The sequence below is a fragment of the Grampus griseus genome, assembly GCF_964374135.1.
Source record: "Grampus griseus genome assembly, chromosome: 16".
Classification (NCBI taxonomy): Eukaryota; Metazoa; Chordata; class Mammalia; order Artiodactyla; family Delphinidae; genus Grampus; species Grampus griseus.
In genome coordinates this window covers 45,525,409-45,548,544 of record NC_139010.1, presented here as the reverse complement: position 1 = coordinate 45,548,544, position 23,136 = coordinate 45,525,409, and the positions used below count along the sequence as shown (strand labels likewise).

The following is a 23,136-nucleotide window of genomic DNA, read 5'->3' as shown; positions in this document are numbered from 1 at the left end:
TAAAGATATGTTTACACAAGCAAATGACATTACACCTAAGCATTTGTGTTTTGAGGTATGTGTTTCCAAATTTATGCTTAATGGTATAGATAATTACATACTTCTCTAAAAATATTTTATTGTAATTCCAGAAAGTAAAAATATATATTAAATAAGAAAATAATGCTCTCAAATGAATCAGTGTTTAAATTATACAATGGTCATAAAATATAAATCAACGAACTTAACTTAAATCCATATGGACACAATATGATTTATAAAAAAAAAAATCTTGAAGGTTATCCAGCACAGTGATCAACAATGAATGCACTTTATTACCATCTTGTCTTATACCCAAGTGATTTTGCTTATTGCTTTCAGATAATTCTGATGCTCTATCATTTAACACATGGCATTAGCTAAATCTCTTTTCAAATTAAAAGGTAAGAAAATTACTCACTTTTAAAAAATACATTTAAGATACACATAAATACTCCACTTACCCATATTCGACCCACAAACGCATTGGCTTCTTCTTCCACCACTGATAGATTTCTGAGCAGATAGGGATCAAACACTGGATCATTGTCATTGACATCTGTCACCACCACATTTACCGTGGCAGTTGAGGTCTTAAAGAAAAAAAAAATAGGGGGGGGATTAGATGTGAGAGGAGTTATTTTTATTTCGATGTCAGTTAATTAGTCATACTGGCATTTGTCTATCTGAAAGTCATCTCATTACTATTCCTATTCCTTAGCTTTCCAGAAAAGACAAGAAAAAAAAAGAGGAATCTCGCAATTTTCAAACACCTCAAAAAACAGATGGAAAAAACAAATGATATTAAAGGGCAAACATCTTCTTGAAAATGTCAAATATTTCCTGGAGGCTTACTTTTAAAAAGTGTTTTACCTTTATCTTGTTCACATTTTGTGGGTGGTAGGTTTTTGTTTATAGACACTTGTACCCCTTTTTCTCTGAAATGTAACATTTCTGCAGTTTTTACCACTTATATGTTGTACTGTTTAAAAATATAACTAGCACACTATAAAATAGCGTGGTATGTCAAATAGGTATTTTCAGGTAAGCAAATACTACCAGAAAATAATATATTAGTAATTTTCTAGGTTCACATCTAAACCAAGAGTTTGAGGACCATACACCACTAATCATAAAACACACACACACACACACACACACACACACACAACCTTTTGGTTATACAGCTTAAGGAAATGGTAAGTGGGTAATCCTACCAGTAGTACGTGCTACCTGGTTAAAAGGTAAAATCCCTAGCCTGCTGCAACTCGAGAACATAATGTAGGTCAATGACTTTTGCATAATCAAGGAACGTCTTCATACATGACTCAAGCTGGAAAATGCTCTGTCTAATCAAAGCCTGAGTACAGCACATGCCCTCCACCCAGCTCTGTCACAGTGAGGGGCAGATCACAGAAGGTTGAGAGAAAATTAGAGAACAAAAGTATTCTTGGCTGGAAAATGAAAAATCCATTATGCTATGATATTAAATATTTAATAACATGCAAATAAAAAGTAGGAGGAAAAGCAGGATGGTACCGTCATGAGAGAATTACTTAACTTTCTTTTTAAAAAAGACAAACAGGATTTGTCCTAATCTGTAAGTGACATGGGGTGAGAGGCTAAAAAGCTGAGCATAAAGAAGTGACTTAGAGGAAGTGAACCTGAAGAAATTTTGCAGCGTTCATGGGCCCGAGGGGTCAAAAACTGGACTTCCTAGCTACTAAGGAGGAGAAGTCCTGGTAAACACCCCATCCTTTTCTGTTGCAAAATCAAGGAACATCTTCATACGTGACACAAGCTGGAAACTGCTCTGTCTAATCAAAGACTGAATATAGCACATGCTTTCTTGGGATCACTGAAGTTCTATACTCTATGAGTAATGCTGCATAAGGTCTAGACCAGGCCTTACTCAGATTAAAACTCAATAGTCAAGGGCTTCCCTGGTGGCGCAGTGGTTGAGAGTCCGACTACCAATGCAGGGGACATGGGTTCGTCCCCTGGTCTGGGAAGATCCCATATGCCGCAGAGTGGCTAGGCCCGTGAGCCATGGCCGCTAAGCCTGCGTGTCCAGAGCCTGTGCTCCGCAACGGGAGAGGCCACAACAGTGAGAGGTCCGCGTACCACAAAAGAAAAAAGAAAAAAAAAAAAACTCAATAGTCAAATTTTGGTTGGATTAAGGTGATCTGTCCTTATTTTAACAGACATATATTAAATCTTCTTTTGAGCAATATAATTTTATTCCAAGCCTTTATAATTTTTCATATATAATGTCTAGTGGTCATTAAAAATATTACCAGGCATAGCAGAGAATTCTTGGGTATTGATAATGGCTTATTTCTTTATTTGTGTACTAGCTACATTGATGGGCTTATTTTGTGAAAATTTATACAGCTATTCAGTATGATTTGTATATATTTCTGTATTTAAAACTCCCAATAAAATTTTATTTACAGAAATGTCAAAGACAAGCAGAACAGTGTTGTTTAGTCAAAGCCGGGAAACAACCTAAATGCCCACCAATAGTAGATGTTTATATAACAGATTGTGTTTTTGCACATAATGGAATAACATGTGATACTAAGAATGTACAGACTACATTCACCTCAATGAATTTCATGAATGTAAGGCTGAGTGTACGAAGTCAGACACAACACAGTACACACTACATGATTCCAAATATATAAATTTCAAAGATTGGCAGAAATACTCCATTGTGATAGAAGTCAGGATAGGGATGACTTTTGTGAAGAAGGTAGAGTAGAAACTGGCATGATTGTAAGGCTGGGCTTCTGGAGTGCTAATTAATTTCTGTTTCTTGTTCTGAATAGTGATCATACAAGTATTTTCACTATGTGAAAATTCATTAAGCTGCACAGTTATGGTTTGTGCACTCTTCTGTGTGCATCTCTCCATGAAATCATTTAGTTTAAAGAATGCATGCACATCAACATACGCTTGTGTGTAGATATATATGGATATGTATAAATTTAAATGTCATCTGATTAGATGAAGTACAAGTCATGTTATTTTCTCCTTTTAACTTTTATATATTTTCCAAATTTTCTCTAAGAGAGCTACATTGCTTTAATAACAAAAATCAGTTTAACAAATGTTATTTCTTTAAAAGTTGTATTAGAGTTAAAGCTAGTAAAAAGATTTAAAGCTAGTAAAAAGATGTGCCTTTATAGTAGCAGTAGTTCCCAATTTGCCTGAGGGTGAAGGAGACATTAAAATGGACAGCTGGGAGCCAAAATCTAAGAGTAGCCATGCTAGAGTTTGCTGACCTTCCTTCTAAATGCTTGCATAAAGTGCCAGCCTATCTGTATTTCCCTTACTGGTGTCCATCCTATTCTTTAAAATTCCCATTCTTGACACTATGGAGTGGGATGATTTCAGCCTATACTGGGTCCTCAAAGGCTGTGGTCTGTAACTGGGTGGTATAGATGAGAACTGGATCACTAGGTGAACTAAGAAGTAAATAACAAATCCACCATTCCTGTGCTAATAGGGGCTGAAATTTATAGACCATATAGATGTATTTATCCATATCTTAGAGATAGTATATGAAATAAAGAATATCCATTTCTCTGGCAGAAATGTAAAGTAATAAACACACAGAGAATAACTTCCAGCTTATATATTTCTTGTAAAGTGGTCTGAAGATCACTTGCATCAGAATCACTTGGATTATCATTAAAAATGCAGATTTCTGGGCTACACATTAGAACTATTGACTCTATTCTGCAATATTCAAATTATATCTTTGCAATTTGTTTCACATAAATTGCTGGTAATCCTTTTATTTAAGAAAAGTCCATGCACCTGTGTTCTTATTAAATACCTTTCTTAAAACCTGTGATTATTAAGGCTAAACGGTTAATTTTACTATAATTCTACAAAGGACATAAGTTTAAATATTTAGATAAGAAAAGTGCTATCAAAATATGAGACTATTATTATTTTGTAATTACTTTCTTCTCCAACACCCCACTGTATGTGCACATGTATAAGTCGATCCCTAAAATTATATAAATGATGAAACTAACTGAAGAAGCTTTTGTTTGAAATCTAAATGTTTCTTTCCCTAGTGACATTCTCAGTACAAACTTTTGAAAATGAAACAAATTTGCTTAAAAGGATCATAATTTTAAAGCTGAATGAGACCTTATTCATTCTTAAAGAAAGAAAAATTGAGGGAACTAGAAATGCTAAGTGACCTGGCCAAGGAGAATCGAAATTAACAAGTAAATAACTGAAAGAAAAAAAAAAAAAGCTCTAGAAAGAACTAAGCCACTAATGTTAGCCCAGAACTTATTTTCAGTTTTTTATGTGGCCAAAGCCATAATTAGTAGACTGAAACTATGCCAGATAGCTTAATATGCTATTTCTTTCCCATCTTTACTGTTGTCTAAGAAATCTTACTTTTAAGGCCAGAGGTAAAAGGTGCTAGCTAATAATACTTCCATTAATTTCTGATTCATCATGTGACCTATCTCAAATGGTTGACCTAAAACCTCCTTATTAATTTTACTTCACTCTAATTATACCCCTTACTCCATGCTTAGTAATTCCCTCTTTTCCTTAGAATTTTCCCCCTCAGTTATTTCCTAGCCAAATTACACATTAAACTTTCATCATAAGTCAAGTTCTCAATTATTTTCTTCTTGAAATTCTCACTGACTTCTTTACATATATCTTATACAGGCACACTATATTAATTAAGGGGATTGCATATGTAAAAAGTAATCTTAGATTTTATTTTTATTGACTTGCCTAATCTCTAAGTGCCTTCTCTTGGCCTCACTATTTACTAAAACTGCTTTGTATATTTTATTTTCCACATATAGCTGTTTACCTAATGTTTGAAAAGTGGCAAATAGCTTATTATGGGCAGATTGTTTACCAAATTTAAGTAATTATCCTTATCTATTTTTCTGATTTTTAATTAAGATGATAAAACTGTCTAGTATCAATTTTGTATGGTAAATTTTCTACAGCAATCCTCCTCAAAAAGCGTGAGGAGAGCATTATATACCCCCATCCAGTCTATTTTTTGATCAAAGAAGTCATTTCAAGTAAACTGGAGATATATTGCTATTTGAATTGGGTGAGTCTTCTAGACACTTATACTGAATTTGAAATTATTTCTAGAGAAAAGTGCTTAGTTGGCCCATATGCGCTAGACTAAAGACAAAAGCTACTTTGTGGCATAGAAATGGTGAAAAAAACAGTCTAATGAAGCACTGCTAATGAATGCATTGTTACAGTGCTTAAAAATCAGAATAGTGGTAGTTGTGGATGGGTAGATTGAAGAATACAATCAAATGATTTTAAAACACACCTACATAACTAAACAATTTATTTTTAATACTAATTTTTAGGTACAGAGGAAATAAAATTTATCTTCTCTAGAATTATGGGCCCTTTTAAACCATTTCAATCATCAAGGATTAGTCAAGATTCCGAGCGCCGCTTACAAATAACCTGTAGAATCAGTCAACTTGGTTTCCTAAGTGATTCAAGGTATTTATGCACAAATTCCCTTCCCTCCACTGTCCCCCACCCTCAAAAAAGTGACTTTAAAGGAAATAGATTCCAACATAGTAAAACTGCCAGAACTGCCAGTGCTGTGCTGGTGCTGGACACAATGAAATACTTCTTAGACTAAGTTAGATTTCATTTTCCCCATAAATTAGGTAAGAGAGCAAATTCCACGTATCTATTCTGTCAAGTCAAAATTGCAGCTCCATAACAAGTTCAGAATATAGGTTCATTGATTAAAAGAGCCCATTGGAGGGCTTCCCTGGTGGCGCAGTGGTTGAGAGCCCGCCTGCCGATGCAGGGGACAGGGGTTCGTGCCCCGGTCCGGGAAGATCCCACATGCCGCGGAGCGGCTAGGCCCGTGAGCCATGGCCGCTGAGCCTGCGCATCCGGAGCCTGTGCTCCGCAATGGGAGAGGCCACAACAGTGAGAGGCCCGGGTACCGCAAAAGAGCCCATTGGAGAAAAAAGCACTTTGAGTAATTTTAAGTAGTTGCTCCAAATGAAAAAGAGATTAATTCATGAATTCATGACTGTAATAAATTGTTTTAGAGTGTAAACTACAAGGTTCTCTCAGTTTCTTTAGGACTATTTTTAAAACCCTTTCCCAAAGAGAGTACTCACCCCATCTGGCCTGCCATCATTAGCAGTGACGATCAGAATGTAGCGATCAGTGCTTTCCCTGTCCAGTGCTTTCCCTAAGGTTAGAATCCCCGTACTAGTGACAGAGAAAACAAACAAACAAATGAGACAGAAAAAGATATTATGTCACAGGGAGTCTTTCTACTATTGTGAACTACTTTTGATAGTTTTTCTTTTTTTTTTTCCTTTCAGCAAACATAGCTTGAGTATTTAAGATGAACGATTCTAGGATTCATGCTGAAAATTGAAAAAGGCTTTTAAGGCTGTTGAGCCTCTTAGCAATAATGAAAAATTGCCAAACTGAATGAGATAAGTGAGTTGATTCTGTAGCTTCCAAGGAAAAAAAAACAAAACAAACTATGCTCAATTCATTACAGGAAGAAAGATATCTATCTTGTTTGTGATGATTTCAAAGGTAAAAGAGTCCATTAATCTTTAGCAGTTTCATAATGCTTTGAGTAAAAAAGTGATTTCTTTAATCTATATCACCACTCCCATTCATTGTCACATATGTGACCACTACGGAAATGAAAACATCTAAATTTCATCTTTGATTAAACTATAGAGACTAAAATTTTTCTTCTTTCCAAATTTCAAAATAACTGAGTCTTACTGTAGAAAATTAGAAAATATACAGTGGAATATTAAAACTTTCATAGATATTATGGGTTTTTTAATATTTCTTTGTATTCTCTATTATAACCATATTTAAATACATTATAATTGCTTTCAAAAGAGCACTCAGGCTGCATATTTTACATTATTTTCAAGATAATATAATTTTATGAACATTCGTTCTCTCATTTTACAATTTATAAAAACAAACTCTTTTGTGGATACACTAACAATTTTACCATCTTGTTATTCTCTTGAAATTTAGATATTTCTTAAGTATTATGTATAATGGGAGATGAACAGCCTTTGGGAAAATTCTCATACTTAGAATACTTTTAATACTAATTCTTAACCTTTTCACTGTTTAGAATACATACTTTCAGATATTTAAGCTTTTATTCTCCCATGTAACTTGTTTTTATAACACTTTGGTCGCTTATTATGTTCTCTAAAACAAGTTCTACATTTATGTCTTAGATATTACAATCTGATGTTGTACATGGCATTTTAATTAAGGTCTAACAAGTATCTACTGTGAAGGAGAGGTTACATTAATTTAACAAAACATTAAAATATTTATCAAGTATAAAAGCATAATTTGTTTCTGATAGATAAAAGGCTTTCATTTTAATGCAAGTGCTTTTGTTGTTATAGTGGAATTTAAGCAATCCGCACCACATATGGTAGTTGAGTACAGAGAGTCAATGCCAAGGAATCAAAATTAGAGTCACAGTTACTCTGTTTTATTTTATTGTTGTTATTGATACGGACTAAAAAAAAAGTTCTAAACATATGGTATGACTATGAAAAACTGACTTTGCTCCTTGTACATTTTAAAATGTTTTGTCCAAATAGCTGAAAACCAATTCCCAGAGTAGTTTGTAACAATCAAATTTGGATCAACTTCCCATACTGCAGATGGTTCAGATAACCCCATTCTAAAATGACATTCAAAGAGAAAAGTAAATCATTGATTGCTTCTGAGACTTATTCACAAGTAACTTAAGAAATCTGAAAATCTATCCATAGTAAAATGAAAGAAAGAAGAAAATTCAGTTATTGTTTTCCATTTTTCTCCTCAGTTTAAGCTTCGACTCTATATTATGCCTTGTATATTAAATTAGAAAATCACTAGAAATTTATACTGTATTAGAATTTAGAGCCATATTATACCTAAATAGCTTATTTTTCATAGTCTGGTAATTATTATGGAAATAGTTCTTTGCTTAAGATGACGTGTGCCTTGTAAGATGATGTGTGCCAATGTCGTAGACAGACAGGATATTTGGGAAATAGAAAAAGAGAGAAAAAATAGGTGCTGTCTTTTGGTATTCATAGCTGAAAGATTAGCTTATGAGTACACACAAGCATCCTTCCACAAAATTCCAGAAATAACTGGAAAGGAGGACTCTTGCTACCAGTTGAATGGAAGCTATAGAGCAGTATACATTAGGCTGCATTTAGAAATGCAGTAAATCTTATCAGTCCATATACTAAAAATACATAAGAATGACTCCTGATAAAACATCAATAATAGTGCTACTTAAATTTTACATAATTGAAAATATATTGCACAGGAGTGATGTCAGTGAAAATGGTGACGTAGACAGCTTGAAGAGGTGGTCTCTCCACAGAAGCATCGAAAAATGAAGCAGGAAGAATCAGAAACAACTTTGATAGGACAATGGAAAACAGTCAAAGGTTGACAGCACCCAAATGAAGGTAGAATTAAGAAAAAGGCAACTTAAAAATTGTAGTAAAGATTTGTTCCATTTTTACTTGTCCTTGTCCCAGCCCTTTCTGGCTTAGAGTAGTCTTAAAGATGGTGGTCAATATTCCCAGTTTGCTACTCTGGTCCTTGTTTCTGGAGGCAGCGAAACTATCCTTATTCACAAAGAATTGTGTTTATCTATTCCAACTGGTCTGGAGGCTGCCTGAAGGAATAATACATGGTTTTTGTCTTGTTTTGCCTAACTCAGAATTCACTCAAGGTGGAAAAGCAGTGGGTATTCCTGGAAAACAGTGTAAGTCAGGGAGCAACCTGCAGCCATCTGAAGCAATAGTTTATGTTTGAGGCATTCAGTGGAACACCAAAAGCCTGGCAGGAAAAACTGGGTACAGAGTTTCTTGGGAAATTAGGGCATTCAAAAGTGCCCATGTATACTGGTGAATAGAATTGAGAGTCCAGAAATGAATCCATACGTCTGTGGCCAGTTGATTTTCAGCAAGAATGCCAAGATCATTCAATAGGGAAAGAATAATCTCTTCAACGAACAGTGCTGGGGCAATTGGAGATCTACATGCAAAAGAACGTAATTGGATTATCTCATACCATATACAAAATTTAACTCAAAATGGATCAAAAATCTGTATGTAAGTACTGAAACCATAAAACTCTTAGACAAAAGCATAGGGATAAATCTTTATGATTTGGGGTTTGATAATGTATTCTTAAATATGATAACAACAGCATGAACAGCACAAAGAAAAATAGGGCTTCCCTGGTGGCGCAGTGGTTAGGAATCTGCCTAACAATGCAGGGGACACGTGTTCCAGCCCTGGTCCAGGAAGATCCCACATGCCGCGGAGAAACTAAGCCCATGTGCTACAACTACTGAGCCTGCGCTCTAGAGCCTGTGAGCCACAACTACTGAAGCCCGCGTGCCACAACTACTATAGCCCGTGCGCCTAGAGCCCATGCTCCACAACAAGAGAAGCCACCGCAATGAGAAGCCTGCACACTGCAACAAAGAGTAGCCCCCCGCTCGCCGCAACTAGAGAAGCCCGTGCACAGCAACAAAGACCCAACACAGCCAAAAATAAATAAAATAAATTTTAAAAAAGTAAATAAATAAACAGAATAGCAAATGTATTTAAAAAAATAGATATATTGATCTTCCTCAAATTAAAATTTTTTTGTGCATCAAAGTACAGTATCAAGAAAGTAAAAAAAAACCCTACAAAATGGGAGAAAATATTTGCAAATCATATATCTAAATAAGGGTCTGGTTCTCCAAATATATAAAGGACTCCATACAACTCAACAGCAAAAAGGACAAACAACCCAATAAAAAATTGGCAAAGAATAGATACTTCTCCAAAGAAGATATACAAATGGCAAATTAGCACATGAAAACATGCTCAACATCATTAGTCATCAGGGGAATACAAATCAAAGCTACAATGAAATAGTACTTCATACTCACTAGAATAATTAACAAAACAGATGGGAAAATAATGTGTTGATGAAAACACGGAGGTATTGAAACAGTTGTACATTGCTGGTGGGAATGTAAAACGGTTCAATCACTATGGAAAACAGTTTGGCAGTTCCTCAAAAAGTAAATGATTACAATGTGATCCAGCAATTCCAATTCTGGGTATACATTCAAAAGAATTGAAAACAGGTGCTTAAATACATGTATATTTGTGTGTGCTTAAATACATGTATCTATGTGTGTCTGTATGTGTGTGGATATTAGCAGTATCCACAATGACCAAAACAGAAAAACAGCCCAAATTTCCATCAATGTATGAATGGATAAACAAACTGCTGTGTACACATGTAACAGAACATTATGCAGTTATAAAAAGGAAAGAAGTACTGAGATATGCTTCAACATGGAAGAACTCTGAAACATTAGGCTAAGTGAAAAAAGCCAGACACAAAAGGTCACATACTGTGTCATTCTATTTATAGGAAATATCCAAAATAAATAAATCCATAGAGGCAGAACACAACTTGGTGGTTGTCAGTGGTGGAGGGGAAGGGCAAGTAGGGAGTAACTGCTTAACCGAGTTGTGTTTCCTTTTGGAATGATGACGATGTTCCTGAACTAGATAGAATTGATAGTCATACAACATTGTGAGTCTACTAAATGCCACTGAATTGTTGACTTTAAAATGGTTAATTTTATGCTATGTGAATTTAACCTCAATTATATTAATTATATTGCACAGAATTCCCTCACCAAACACTGAGGCTATATTCCTGAAATGTATTGTGATTGACAAAATCAAGCTCTTTTATACAATGAGTTGGTTTGCCAAACCATAAAAATGGTGTTCAAAAGTTGTTTAAACAATGTAGATAAAAAGTAGTGGAGGGTATCTACTTCCAAACAAACCAACCTTCTATTTAAGTGTTCATTTTCCCAAACTGCATCATTTATTAGGAAATATTGCAGCAGCATAATTATGCACTGAAAGAGATTATCTCACAGGTTTCATGCTTTGTATTCTTCCATTAATCTTTTTCAATACCTTCTACTGATTGTGATTAACATCATTTATACTTACAAGTGTCTGAGTCTTTGGCAGATTTATCATGCTGATTTGGGCATCATTTTTCAGGCCTTAAAATGATATTTAGAGAGGGTAAAATATACCTCAAAATGTATGATTGCTTCTAGTTTGATATGGCATTCCATGTTGAACAGTAATTAGTGATTAACAAACACAGACCAATAGAAAGAGTTAGATATTGGTAGACATTTAGGTAAGTTGATGGAGGCATGAACCAGCTGTGCGAGAAGGGTGATCTGAGCATATATTTTGAGAGTAGAGCTTACAGAAAAATATGCATATCATCTTTCTTACATGTTAATCTTCAGTGTAGCTCAAACTGATATGAAAAACATAAGCTTTAAATTTAGTGTCAAAATTAATTTAGTCACATAGAGAGAAATAAAAATGCCAGTGAAGATATAAAATTTTCAAATAAAGTTCTAACAAGGGGCAGAAATAACTCTGAGGTTCTTTTGTTTAGCACTTAGCCTTTAAGTGTTACATCACATGCCTTATGCTACAATGATGACATCAATAAGAATTCCTCAATTTCCTGCAATAAATAACAAATATTTTGCCATAATACTTGCAGAGGAAGTTTCCTTACATCTTGCTTAAATATTTACTTATAAATGAATGTTTGCTGAATAAATATTTGCTGAATCATATGCAACTATTAGCACAGACATAAAAAGTTATTAAAATAATGCATTACACTACAGAACCATAAAGATCTGGCCGTTTAATACATAACATTAACTGATTTACATAATGAATGATTGTGATCTTTAAGGAACAAGCATTTTTCTTTAAAGAATAAGTTTCTTTCCTGGCCATATGACTAATCCAATTCATTAAAATGTCATACAGTGTGACAGAAAGAGAAAAACAAATACCGTATGCTAACACATATATATGGAATCAAAAAAAATAAAGGGTCTGATGAACCTAGGGGCAGGACAGGAATAAAGACACAGACATAAAGAATAGACTTGCGGATGTGGGGAGGGGGAAGGGTAAGCTGGGACGAAGTGAGAGAGTAGCATTGACATATATACACTACCAAATGTAAAATAGATAGCTAGTGGGAAGCAGCTGCATAGCACAGGGAGATCAGCTAGGTGCTTTGTGACCACCTAAAGGGGTGGAATAGGGAGGGTGGGAAGGAGACCCAAGAGGGAGTTGATATGGGGATATATATACACATATAGCTGATTCACTTTGTTATACAGCAGAAACTAACACAACATTGTAAAGAAATTATACTCCAATAAAGATGTTAAAAAAAAATAAAGCTATGACACTGAAAAAAAATGCATGTAACAATTCAACACTTGGTAAATCCACACTAGCACTGAAATGAATATTCATTACAACTAATATTTTTTAAAGAATTATAAAAATGTTTTGGTATATTTGTATTTCAATGGAATAAAAGGTAAGGTAATGAATGGTACTGTAATGATTATTGTTAAAATTGGCATTATAGCATAAAATAATATTTAATGTAAACAATAAGCAAGTACTTTTTTTGTTGTTTTAAGAAGAAAAATGTAACCAAAATCACTATTTATATGAACTGAAGCATCTGATAAGACAGAACATGATTTCTTTTCTATTATTTTTTGAGAGAGCATCTGAATTATTCAAATCCTTAAAACTTACATAGAAGTGGTGATGCAAATTTGCACAAGTATCTCAGAAGTTTCAAAGAGGGAAGGGATTAAAATATCAATATTTCCCCCATTTCAAATGTGTTGAAATATATTGCTAAGGGTCTAGCCTAGCCTATAATTATCAATGGGAACAACAGCAATGAAGTGGCTGAAATAAAATTACCATAAGATAAAAGGCAATGAGCGCAGTGTACTGGACCCTGTATGATCATCAACAGAGACCATACAATCATCACAGAGTCCTGCCCTACTCTAGCTGTCTACTCTAGGAAGCTGTCTACTCTAGGAAGTCCTGCCCTACTCTAGCTGTCTACTCTAGGAAGAAGTTTGCATTTAAGGATATTTCTGTCTGTTTAGGTCAATTCAGACAAAGAGGATGCTGCATTGACATCTTTCACACTTTAAAGAACCTCTGTAACCAACTAGGTGTGTCTGTTCGGTTTCAAAAGCATAAATTAGAGAGTAGTAGACAAACACTTGCTAGGGTAGCAGCACGAGTGAGAATGTCTTTGATAAAACTGGTAGCTCATTAGATTTCACAACCAGCAGTTTTAAAATCCTTCAGCATCAAGAGAAAAACAGATAAACACAGGAATGGAAATCTTTAACAGAGAAAGTAAGACCAGGGCAGGTGAAAACTTCACTGTTTTCTTATTTTTATCAGTTTTATTAACATATAATTCACATATCATTGAATTCACCCATTTAAAGTGTACAATTCAATAAATTTTAGCATATTTTCAGAGTAGTTCAACCATCACCACAATCAATTTTAGAATATTTTCACCACTGTACCCATTAGCAGTCATTCCCTATTCTCTGTCAGCCTCCAGCCTCAGGCAACCAGTAGTCTACTTTCTGTCTCTATAGATTGGCCTATTCTGGACATTTAATACAAATGGGATCAAACCAAATGTGGTCTTTTGTGAATGATTTCTTTCATTTAGTATGTTTTCAAGGTTCATGCATGTTTCAGTACTTATTCTCCTTTATTGCTGAATAATACTCCACTGTATGGATACACATTTTGTTAATTCATTTCATCTGTAGACAGACATTTGGGTTGTTTCCCACATTTTGCCATTGTAAATAATTCTGTTATAAACATTTCTGTGCAACTTTTTACGTGAACATAACATTTTCATTTCTCTTGAATAGACACGAGTGGAACTGCTGAGTTATATGGTAACTCTATGTTTAACATTTAGAGGAAATGAGAAATAGTTTTCCAGAGTGTACATTTTACATTCCCACCAGAAATATATGAGAATTCTGATATTTCCACATCTTTACCCATGTATGCTATTTCCTTTGTTTTTCATTATAGCTATTATAAGAGGATGTGAAGTGGTATTTCATGATTGTAATTTGATTTCCCTAATGACTAGTGATTATGAGCATATTTCCACATGCTTATTGGCCATTCATATATCTTCGAAGAAATGTCTATTTAAATTTTTGTTCATTTTTACTTAGATTATTTATCTGCTTATTTTTGAGATATACTAGTTCTTTACATATTCTTCATATATTTAAAATATTTTCTTTCAGTCTATGGGGTTGTCTTTCACTTTCTTGATGGTGCCATTTGAATCACATTTTTTCAAATTTTGATGAGGTGCAACTTATTAGTCTTTTTTCTTAATCACTTTTGCTTTTTGTATCATATCTAAGAAATCATTGCCTAACCCAAATCATGATTTACATCTGTATTTTCTTCTTCATTATATAGTTTAATCTCTTATATTTAGGTCTGTGATTCACTTTGAGTTAATTTTTACAGATGGTGTGAGGTAAAGACCCAATTTCATTCCTTTGCATGCTGTCTCAGCTTCATTTATTGAAAAGATTATTCTTTCCTAATTAGATTGTCTTGGCCTTTTTTTTTTTTGGGAAATCAATGGACCATAAATATTAGGGGTTATTTTTGGATTCTTAAGTTTATCCTAGTAATCCAGACATCTATTTTTATACCAGTACCACACAGTCCTGATTACTGTTAAAGTGTCCCTTTTACAAAGTTTTCTTTCTTTAAGAATGATTGTAAATTATAATTACTTATGATTAGTATGTACCTACGGGGGAAAATTCAAAATAGTAAATCTCTCCATTTTTTAAATGGAAGTTTATTCATCTGTGAAATCTAAAAATCTGGGAAATACTGTATCCAGGCACACAAACTCATGGCTGTACCACCCTCGTCAATGCAAAGTTGCACGTGTTTTTTTCTTACAAGATCAAGTGACCACACAGGGTTCTCTTGATTTGGCATTGTGTACCACATGTTCCTGAGACTGAAGCAGAGCCTGGCTATTTGTCAAATTTTTCACTTTATACTCATGGGCTACATTTAGATTTCCATCCTTTTAGGGAGTAAAACCACTCAGGACCACACAGAAAACATCAGAGAGATAGCAAGAACATCTCTTTGACAGCCAGCCACACGTAAAAACAGAGCGGCTACTTTACTGTTGAAGAAGAGAAACAAAGCTAACGTCAATGCCTTCTTTAATGCCTGCTGTCAGTTTCCTCAATAGTTAAGACTGACATTATCTCTGATATGTTCAGAGAGGTGAGCAGAATGACATGGACATAGACCTCAAAGGGGCTTAGAATGGGCATGAAATATTTTTATCTTAGCTTTTTTAGAGTATACCTATATTACTCAAAAATTGAAGGATGGACTTTGGTGGCACCTTAAATGTATCTGAATTACACTTTTTCTTACAAAATTCCCTTTGAACAATTTAGTGTCAAGTTACTCTTTGTAGAAATATCCTTGTTATTATGCGTAGCTGACAATTTTAAAGGGATCTAATTAATCCCAGGTTATACCTGCAAATGAACTGTTTCCACCTCGGTGGATTTTACCTAGTAAAATTTTTTTATATAAATAAACAGTGTCCTGGGTATGATTTCTGGATTCAGAATTATCCCCCGCAGTTCTCATTAACACTCATAGAAAAGAAAAGTAAAATAAAACTATAAACAGCTGAAAGTCTCTGATTAGAAGTCTGTCCTCTTGCTACCAGTACACTGTTTAACATTTTAAAAAGAAAAATAAATTTAGAAATTATTTTTAACTTACGTTTCTGAAAGATTAAAAACTCGCTGTGGATCTCCTTTCTCAATGGCATATGTTATTGGATCTCCCTCTCGATCAGTTGCCTTCAGAGAGAAAACATACTTTAATTATCAAGTAATTGATATGTCTTCCATTCAGTACAGTATAATATAGAAACTTGAAACTAATAGCACAGAAGATCCATGATACCTTAAAGTATAAAGATGAAAACACGGGCAAATGGCTAGATGTAAAATAAAGAATTTCATATCTGATCCCAGCATTTCTGTCATTTTATGTCATCTGAAAGTTGTAACAATGAATAAGAATAATATCTCCTGAATGTATTCATAATCTTATCTGGTAGAGAAATACAGTAATGATTTTCCTATGGTTTACTTATTTAATTTTATATGAATAATTCAAACAAATATGTTGGAGTCTACATAAATGTTTACAGTGTCAAGAAATTATTTAATGCACTATTTTTTCTTTTTCTGCTCAGAATATATTGTCTGCAAAGCTTTATGGTTAAGAATTCTGAATCTGAAGCCAGAGAGCCTGAATAAAAAACTGGGCTCCATTTACTAATTGTGTGATTGTTTCTTAATTTCTTCATTTGTAAAATGAGAACTATAACAATATAAAAGTTAATAGATGTTGAGAGGTTTAAGTGAAATAATCTATATTAAAACACAGACTAAATCTGGCATATTGTAAGTTTCAGTAAATATTAACCTTTTTTTCCCTTTTTCACTCAAGTCATAGTAGAAAAAATCTACAGCTTCTGACTTTGAGTTCTGAGTTTCTCTTACCCAAAATAAAGATACACACTGTATATTGTGGCACTGGAGTCTGGGATTTTACCATCTAAAATATCCAATAATTTCCTTTTCAATTATCCATTAAGTCCCCTTATGGAAGACTTGGGTGAAGAAAGAAATCTGGATGATATAAAAGGGATGGGCGAGGGATCTGCCTAAGCATGACCCCAGGGGGAGGGGAAATCTTGTTTATTTATAAGTTACTCGGCTGGCAGAGATACCAACCTCTCTGATGGGCAGGCACTGCCCTGAAGTTGGCAGGACCTACAAAAGTGGTGGTTATGTTGGGTCTTTTCAAACACCGGACAATAACCATTCCAGCCATAAGAGGCTGATTATGAAATCCCATGTCCTGACCAACAGGGAGCACCGTTTCTGCAGGTAGATTAGATGGCTTTGACATGGATTTCAGAGCCCTGGTCATGGGACAGCCCTATCAACTACCACAGTGGATGGGTGGCCAGAAACCTCACTTGGACCACATAAACTCCAGAGTCCAGGGACAACTGAGTAATAACGTAATATTTACTAAATGCCAGGTTTTGTGGGAGAAGCTTTGTAGGATTAGTTAAAAGTGTCTCCTCCATAAAACACTTCCTTCACATGGCTTCCATAACATCCTATTCTCCTGCTTTTAATTCTACCTTATCAGCTACTACCTCTTTTCCTTGGCTGATTTTTCCTCATCTATAAGACATATTTACATAGGATGCTCCAAAGGTTTGTTCTTGGACTTCACTTACTTTGTCAACCTCATCCAGCTGCAGAGATTTAAAACTCTTTCTATGTTGAAGACTCTCATATCTCTAAACCAGCCCTGTCCTCTGAATTTCAGACCTATATCCAATTGCCTGTTTGATCCCCAATTAGATCAATTATAAACACCCCCAATTTTAAATGTTAAAACTTCCCAATCCTGATCTCTCTCTGCTACTCTCCCACTGCTCAAGAAGACAACAACCTGCTGCTTTCAGTATTCATTATCTCAGTAAATAGCAGAAACTACATCCTTCTACTTGCTTGACCTTAACTGAACATTCTTACTCCCCAGGGTAATCCTCCGTAAATTCCATTGAGTCTATATTTAGAATATCTGCAGTTATCTGGCTGTCTCTGAACTCCAAATACCATCTCCCTCATGGATTATGTAATAATCATCTGACTAGTGCTCCTGCTTTCTCCTTTGCACCTTCACCGCAGCCCTTTTTTTTTTTTTTTTTTGCGGTACACGGGCCTCTCACTGCTGTGGCCTCTCCCATTGTGGAGCACAGGCTCCGGACGCACCGGCTCAGCGGCCATGGCTCACGGGCCCAGCCGCTCCGTGGCATGCAGGATCCTCCCGGACTGGGGCACGAACCCGTGTCCCCTGCATCGGCAGGCGGACTCTCAACCACTGCGCCACGAGGGAAGCCCCACAGCCCATTTTTAATTAAGCAAAGTAACCATTTTTCCCAGGCCAAGATTTTATTTTTTAGTAAGGCTATGGCATTATTATCCATTATTACATACACACACACACACACACACACACACACACACACACACACACAAATAGAATAAAATAGTAAAATATAATGAAATAATAAACTACTTATGATAATACCTTTGAAACATTCAAATTAAATCTAAAATTTTAAATTTCATTAAATTAATTATAATGTAAGGGCAAGGGCAGAGAGTGAGAAACAAAATAAACACCTACACACAGTCAATGGGATTAATAGTACATGGTTGATATTTTCCCCTTGTTTTTTGTCCTTTTCCAGACAAGTATTAATAAAAAAGATAAAATGGAACTACAAATAATGATACTCGGTTAACTTACTGGAGAAACACAGAATTATGCTGTATCTGGAGACTACATTTTATCACTAAAAAGTTCACACTAAATGTTTTCTGTTGTTTTCCTCTTTCAATCAGTCATTTTAATGTCATACTGTTATAGACATTATCAATTTCTTTGTTTTTGGTATGTGGTTATTGTTGTTTTTGAGAGAAAATTTATTGTCTCGTGTTTTCATAAAAGCCAGAAGAAATATTCTGAAGCAAGATAACTTTGTGTAAACAACTTTAAATCCAGATTAATGTTAAACCTTTCTTCTAATGTATCAGATCTACTCTAATATTTGATATTATTTTTGTGGGATGAGAGCACTGTGAATGCTGTTACTTTGTTTATACAAGTCATTATTTTGTTAAGTTACTAAAATAAAAATAGAGAGGAATTCCTAGAGGACTCTCAATGTTTTTTTCAGCCCAATTAATTACTTTCGGTCCCTGAGGTACTGTGGAATATTTCTTCAGTTTTGTTTGACCATTTAAATACCTCAAACTTTTAAGGATTGTTAGAGTCAATAATTTGCCTATTTCATTCACATGTGAGGTTGTGCCCTTACTGGAAACTTTGAAGACCCAGGATTTAGAAGCTAATTCTATTTGATTGTTTTCTTCTTTTTATCCTCTTAGCCAATCCTTTGTTGTTGTTTCAGGATCTGTGGCAAACAGTGTAGTAATTAGGGAGGATTCATAATTTCTCAGTCAACTAAACAAGGGGGAATGGTGCTGTCTAGATCAGAGTTCTGAAATCTATCCATTACATGTGTTAGCACTTGTTTAAATACCATGTATCTCTATGTACCAATATCAAAAGGGAGAAATAATTCATAATAATTGGAAAAATCAGCAGAAACAATAATTCTTGGAGTATTAAGATTTGATAATGTGCATATGTGTGACCTAAAATATATTTCTAAAAACATTTTTAAAATAGGTTTTTTTTCTATATATGAGTCTAGCCAGCCTTCTCTACATGATGGGCAGAGATTTATATATGATATAGAATAGTGAATCCTTAAGTTAAAATTTTCTGACTGCTTATTAGATGTCAGACATTATATCTGCATGCCTTATCTCTTTTAAGCCTTGCAATAACCTTATAGTCAAAAGGGAAATGCAGAAGACTTCAATTCTATTACTCTCTCTGTCACCATTCCAATTAGAGTTCTGTATAATTAATTGGAAGATACACCTTTTTTTTTTAATTGGAAGACACACCTTTTTTTTTAATTATCTAGAGATAATAGTGACTGTTTCATCTTTAAAAAGGAGAGTCTACTATTAGTTAATATTTTCCATAATATAACAGATAGGAATTACTCAGCCTTAGTACAAAAACATTTCTTATGCCTTTATTTTTGATTAGTCAATTCTGATACGAGCCCTTTACTCAAGATCTGAGAGAAGTATAACAGTAGGCATCTCCCCTGGGCTTATCATAGAGTTTACTGGGTAGGCTCTGCAGCCAAGCACCTGGGTTCCAGACCTGGTTATATATTATCTCTCAGGCAAGATACCTAACTTCAACATCAACAACAATATTCACTTATTAATTCAACAAATATTTATTAAATAGCTACACTGTGTTAAGCACTGGGACTTCAGCAGAGAACAACACAGACAAAAATGTTTCCTTTGTGCAGCTTACACTGTAGTGTGGGAGTCAGAGACAAAATAAAATAATTATCAATTTATAGGTATTTATATAGAATATATTATATATAATTATTTATATAGAATATATATTATAGTTATATATAATTTATATATAAAATTATATATATATAATTAACATATATTTATATAATATGGTTTTCAGATCCATATAAGTGCTACAAAAATATAAAACAATTCAGGAAGGACATATGGAAGGGTAGGGTGAGAGTTTGCACTTACAAAGAGGTTACCAGGAAAGCTATCAGAAAAATGTAAAAATTTGGCAGGACAGGAATAAAGACATAGACATAGAGAATGGACTTGAGGACACAGAGAGGGGGAAGGGTTAGCTGGGATGAGGTAGGAGAGTAGCATGGACATATATACACTACCAAATGTAAAATAGATAGCTACTGGGAAGCAGCTGCATAGCACAGGGAGATCAGCTAGGTGCTTTGTGATCACCTAGAGGGGTGGAATAGGGAGGGTGGGAGGGAGACACAAAAGGGAGGGGATATGGGGATACATGTATACGTACAGCTGATTCATTTTGTTGTACAGCAGCAACTAACACAACATTGTGAAGCAATTATACTCCAATAAAGATGTTAAAAAAAAATTGGCAAACGTTTGTAAAAGGTGAGAGAGCAAGTCGTGTGGGGAAGGGCCCTCCAGGTGGAGGGCAGAGCAAGTTAAAAGGTCCTGAGGTGGATACATGCCTAATGAGTTTGAGGAAGAGCAAGCACCTGGAAGACTTGCTCAGGTTTTGCTCGGCCTCAGGTAAACAACCTGAGTTATTTAACCTCAGGTTAAATGATTGACGCTCACTTTGGATAGCTAGCAAGTAATGCAATTGAGTCATTGGTTTGCTGATACATGTTTACAGCATGTGAACTAAAATAAAGCAAGTTTTTCCTTTATTATTGCTTGACAAAGAGTATCTTTAAAGGGCTTCCCTGGTGGCGCAGTGGTTGAGAGTCCGCCTGCCGATGCAGGGGACACAGGTTTGTGCCCTGGTCCAGAAAGATCCCACATGCCGCAGAGCAGCTGGGCCCGTGAGCCATGGTTGCTGAGCCTGTGCGTCCGGAGCCTGTGCTCCGCAACGGGAGAGGCCACAAGAGTATCTTTAAAGATTGAACCAACTCTTCCTTCTAGTCTGCTCAAGCAGATTACCCACTGCATCTAAATTCAAGTCACCCATTTTTCAGAAGCACCAACAGGAACCCAAAAGGATTTATCTAAATAAGCAGTGTGCTTAGAGACTGGAAAATAGGAATTTTGAAAAAGAAAACAAATCTTTTATAAACTAATATTCTGTTCATGTTAAAGATGAACACAACCACCAAATACCACCTGGTAGAGTGCACTTTATGCACACAGAATGATTCTACACATTTCACAGGACGTTAAGACAAAGTACTTGCCCATAGGGATTCTAAAATAGATAAAATGAACATATTTAGATGGTCTTTTCTTTTCTCACTTAGGCAAACAAGTTCTGATTTATGTTATTAAACTGCTTGAGAGCAGGAACTGAAGCTTTCAATTCAGGACAGCAGTTTTTCCAAAAATGTGTGTGCACTCCTGGGATTAAATTATTGGTCTTTTAACAAAGTAATAATGTTTATGAATATATTTTAGTATGACTTAATCTTTTTATTTTTATGTCAAGTAGTGTTTTGTCGTTTATCATTCTGATATAAAATTTCCTTTCTGAGATAAGTTCATTTATGTAAAAAAGTCAGTTTATTCAATTTACTTTAAAAAAAGTAAATAATATGCAAATATAGCCCATCTGAAACTTAAAAATGCAGCTAATCTAGAATGACACTGTATTACATGAGCATCCCTTAAGACCTTTCATCCTGTCCATTTATTATACTATATTTGGCTACTTCATTCACTTTCTCTCTTCCTATATGATTATGATTATTCACACTTTCTCCTCAGGTCTCCAGCTTATCCTACCCCATCTTTATTCTCAGCTGGTGATCCTGATTACTGTTTCACTGAGAAGATTGAAGCAATTTTCTGCAAGCACTCCGAATTTTATATATATATGTATATATAAACAATCCTGTAATTATACACTACATCTTTCCTCCTATTACTGATAATGTACTGTCTGATCTCCCATCTAGGGCAAGATATGGGGAAAGAGTTTTGCATTCTACTTTTTCTAATTGTTCTCTTCTCATCCTCTCTAAAATAATTTCAATCATATTTCTAAACCTCCCACAACTACTGCACTGAAACTGCTCTTTTCAACATCACCAATAAATTACTTATCAGTAAAACCATTGATCAATTCACAATCCTTGTTTTTGCTTGTTTCTTAGCTTTGTTGGCCTATTTTTCATTGGACCTATCAGTAGCATAGACATTAGATCAGACATAACTGATCTTTGCCTTCTCCCTAATACAATTTCTACCCTTAGTTTCCAGGACACACGTTCCTCTGGGTCTCCATTCCTGGTCTTCTTCTCCTCAGCAAAATTAGTCTTTGGATGTCTTTTACATTCACTCCCTTAAGAATCTCATCCAACCTCAAAGTTTTACGCATTTAAAAAGCTCAAGACTTCAAATGTATATTTTTAGTCCATATCTCTTCCCTAAAAATCATACCCAACTCTCTACTCAATAGCTTCAATTACATGTCAAAAGACATTTCAAATTTAACATGTCCAAAACTGAATTACTCCTTTGACTTTTTTTTTAATTCTGGTTAATGGAAAATCAATCCTTCTAGTTGCACAAGCCATATATTAGTAGCCTTGTTAACTTATGTCTTCCTTCCACATCCAATCATCAATGAATCCTGTAGTTTCTAGCTGCAAAATACGAGGTTGAAACCTCTTCTCACCATTTCCAGAAATATCACTCCAAGCCTAGTCTGGACTACTGAAATAAAATTTAAACTAATTTCCATAATTTCTTACATGCCTGCACCATGGACTATTCTCGATAGAGAATCT

At 34.8% G+C, this 23,136-nt stretch overlaps 1 protein-coding gene across 7 annotated transcripts in view; it reads right to left on the bottom strand.

Annotated features, from left to right (window-relative positions):
- The window catches only part of PCDH15 (protocadherin related 15), a gene marked incomplete at both ends in the record, with an annotated part of 696,762 nt that overhangs the window by 222,346 nt on the left and 451,280 nt on the right, over positions 1–23,136 (bottom strand). For all 7 annotated transcript variants that reach the window (XM_082673500.1, XM_082673497.1, XM_082673498.1 and 4 more), the window contains 3 exons: positions 483–611; positions 6,186–6,279; positions 15,870–15,949. In XM_082673500.1, coding sequence (XP_082529626.1) covers positions 483–611; positions 6,186–6,279; positions 15,870–15,949 — 303 coding nt within the window. The remainder of the gene's footprint in view (positions 1–482; positions 612–6,185; positions 6,280–15,869; positions 15,950–23,136) is intronic.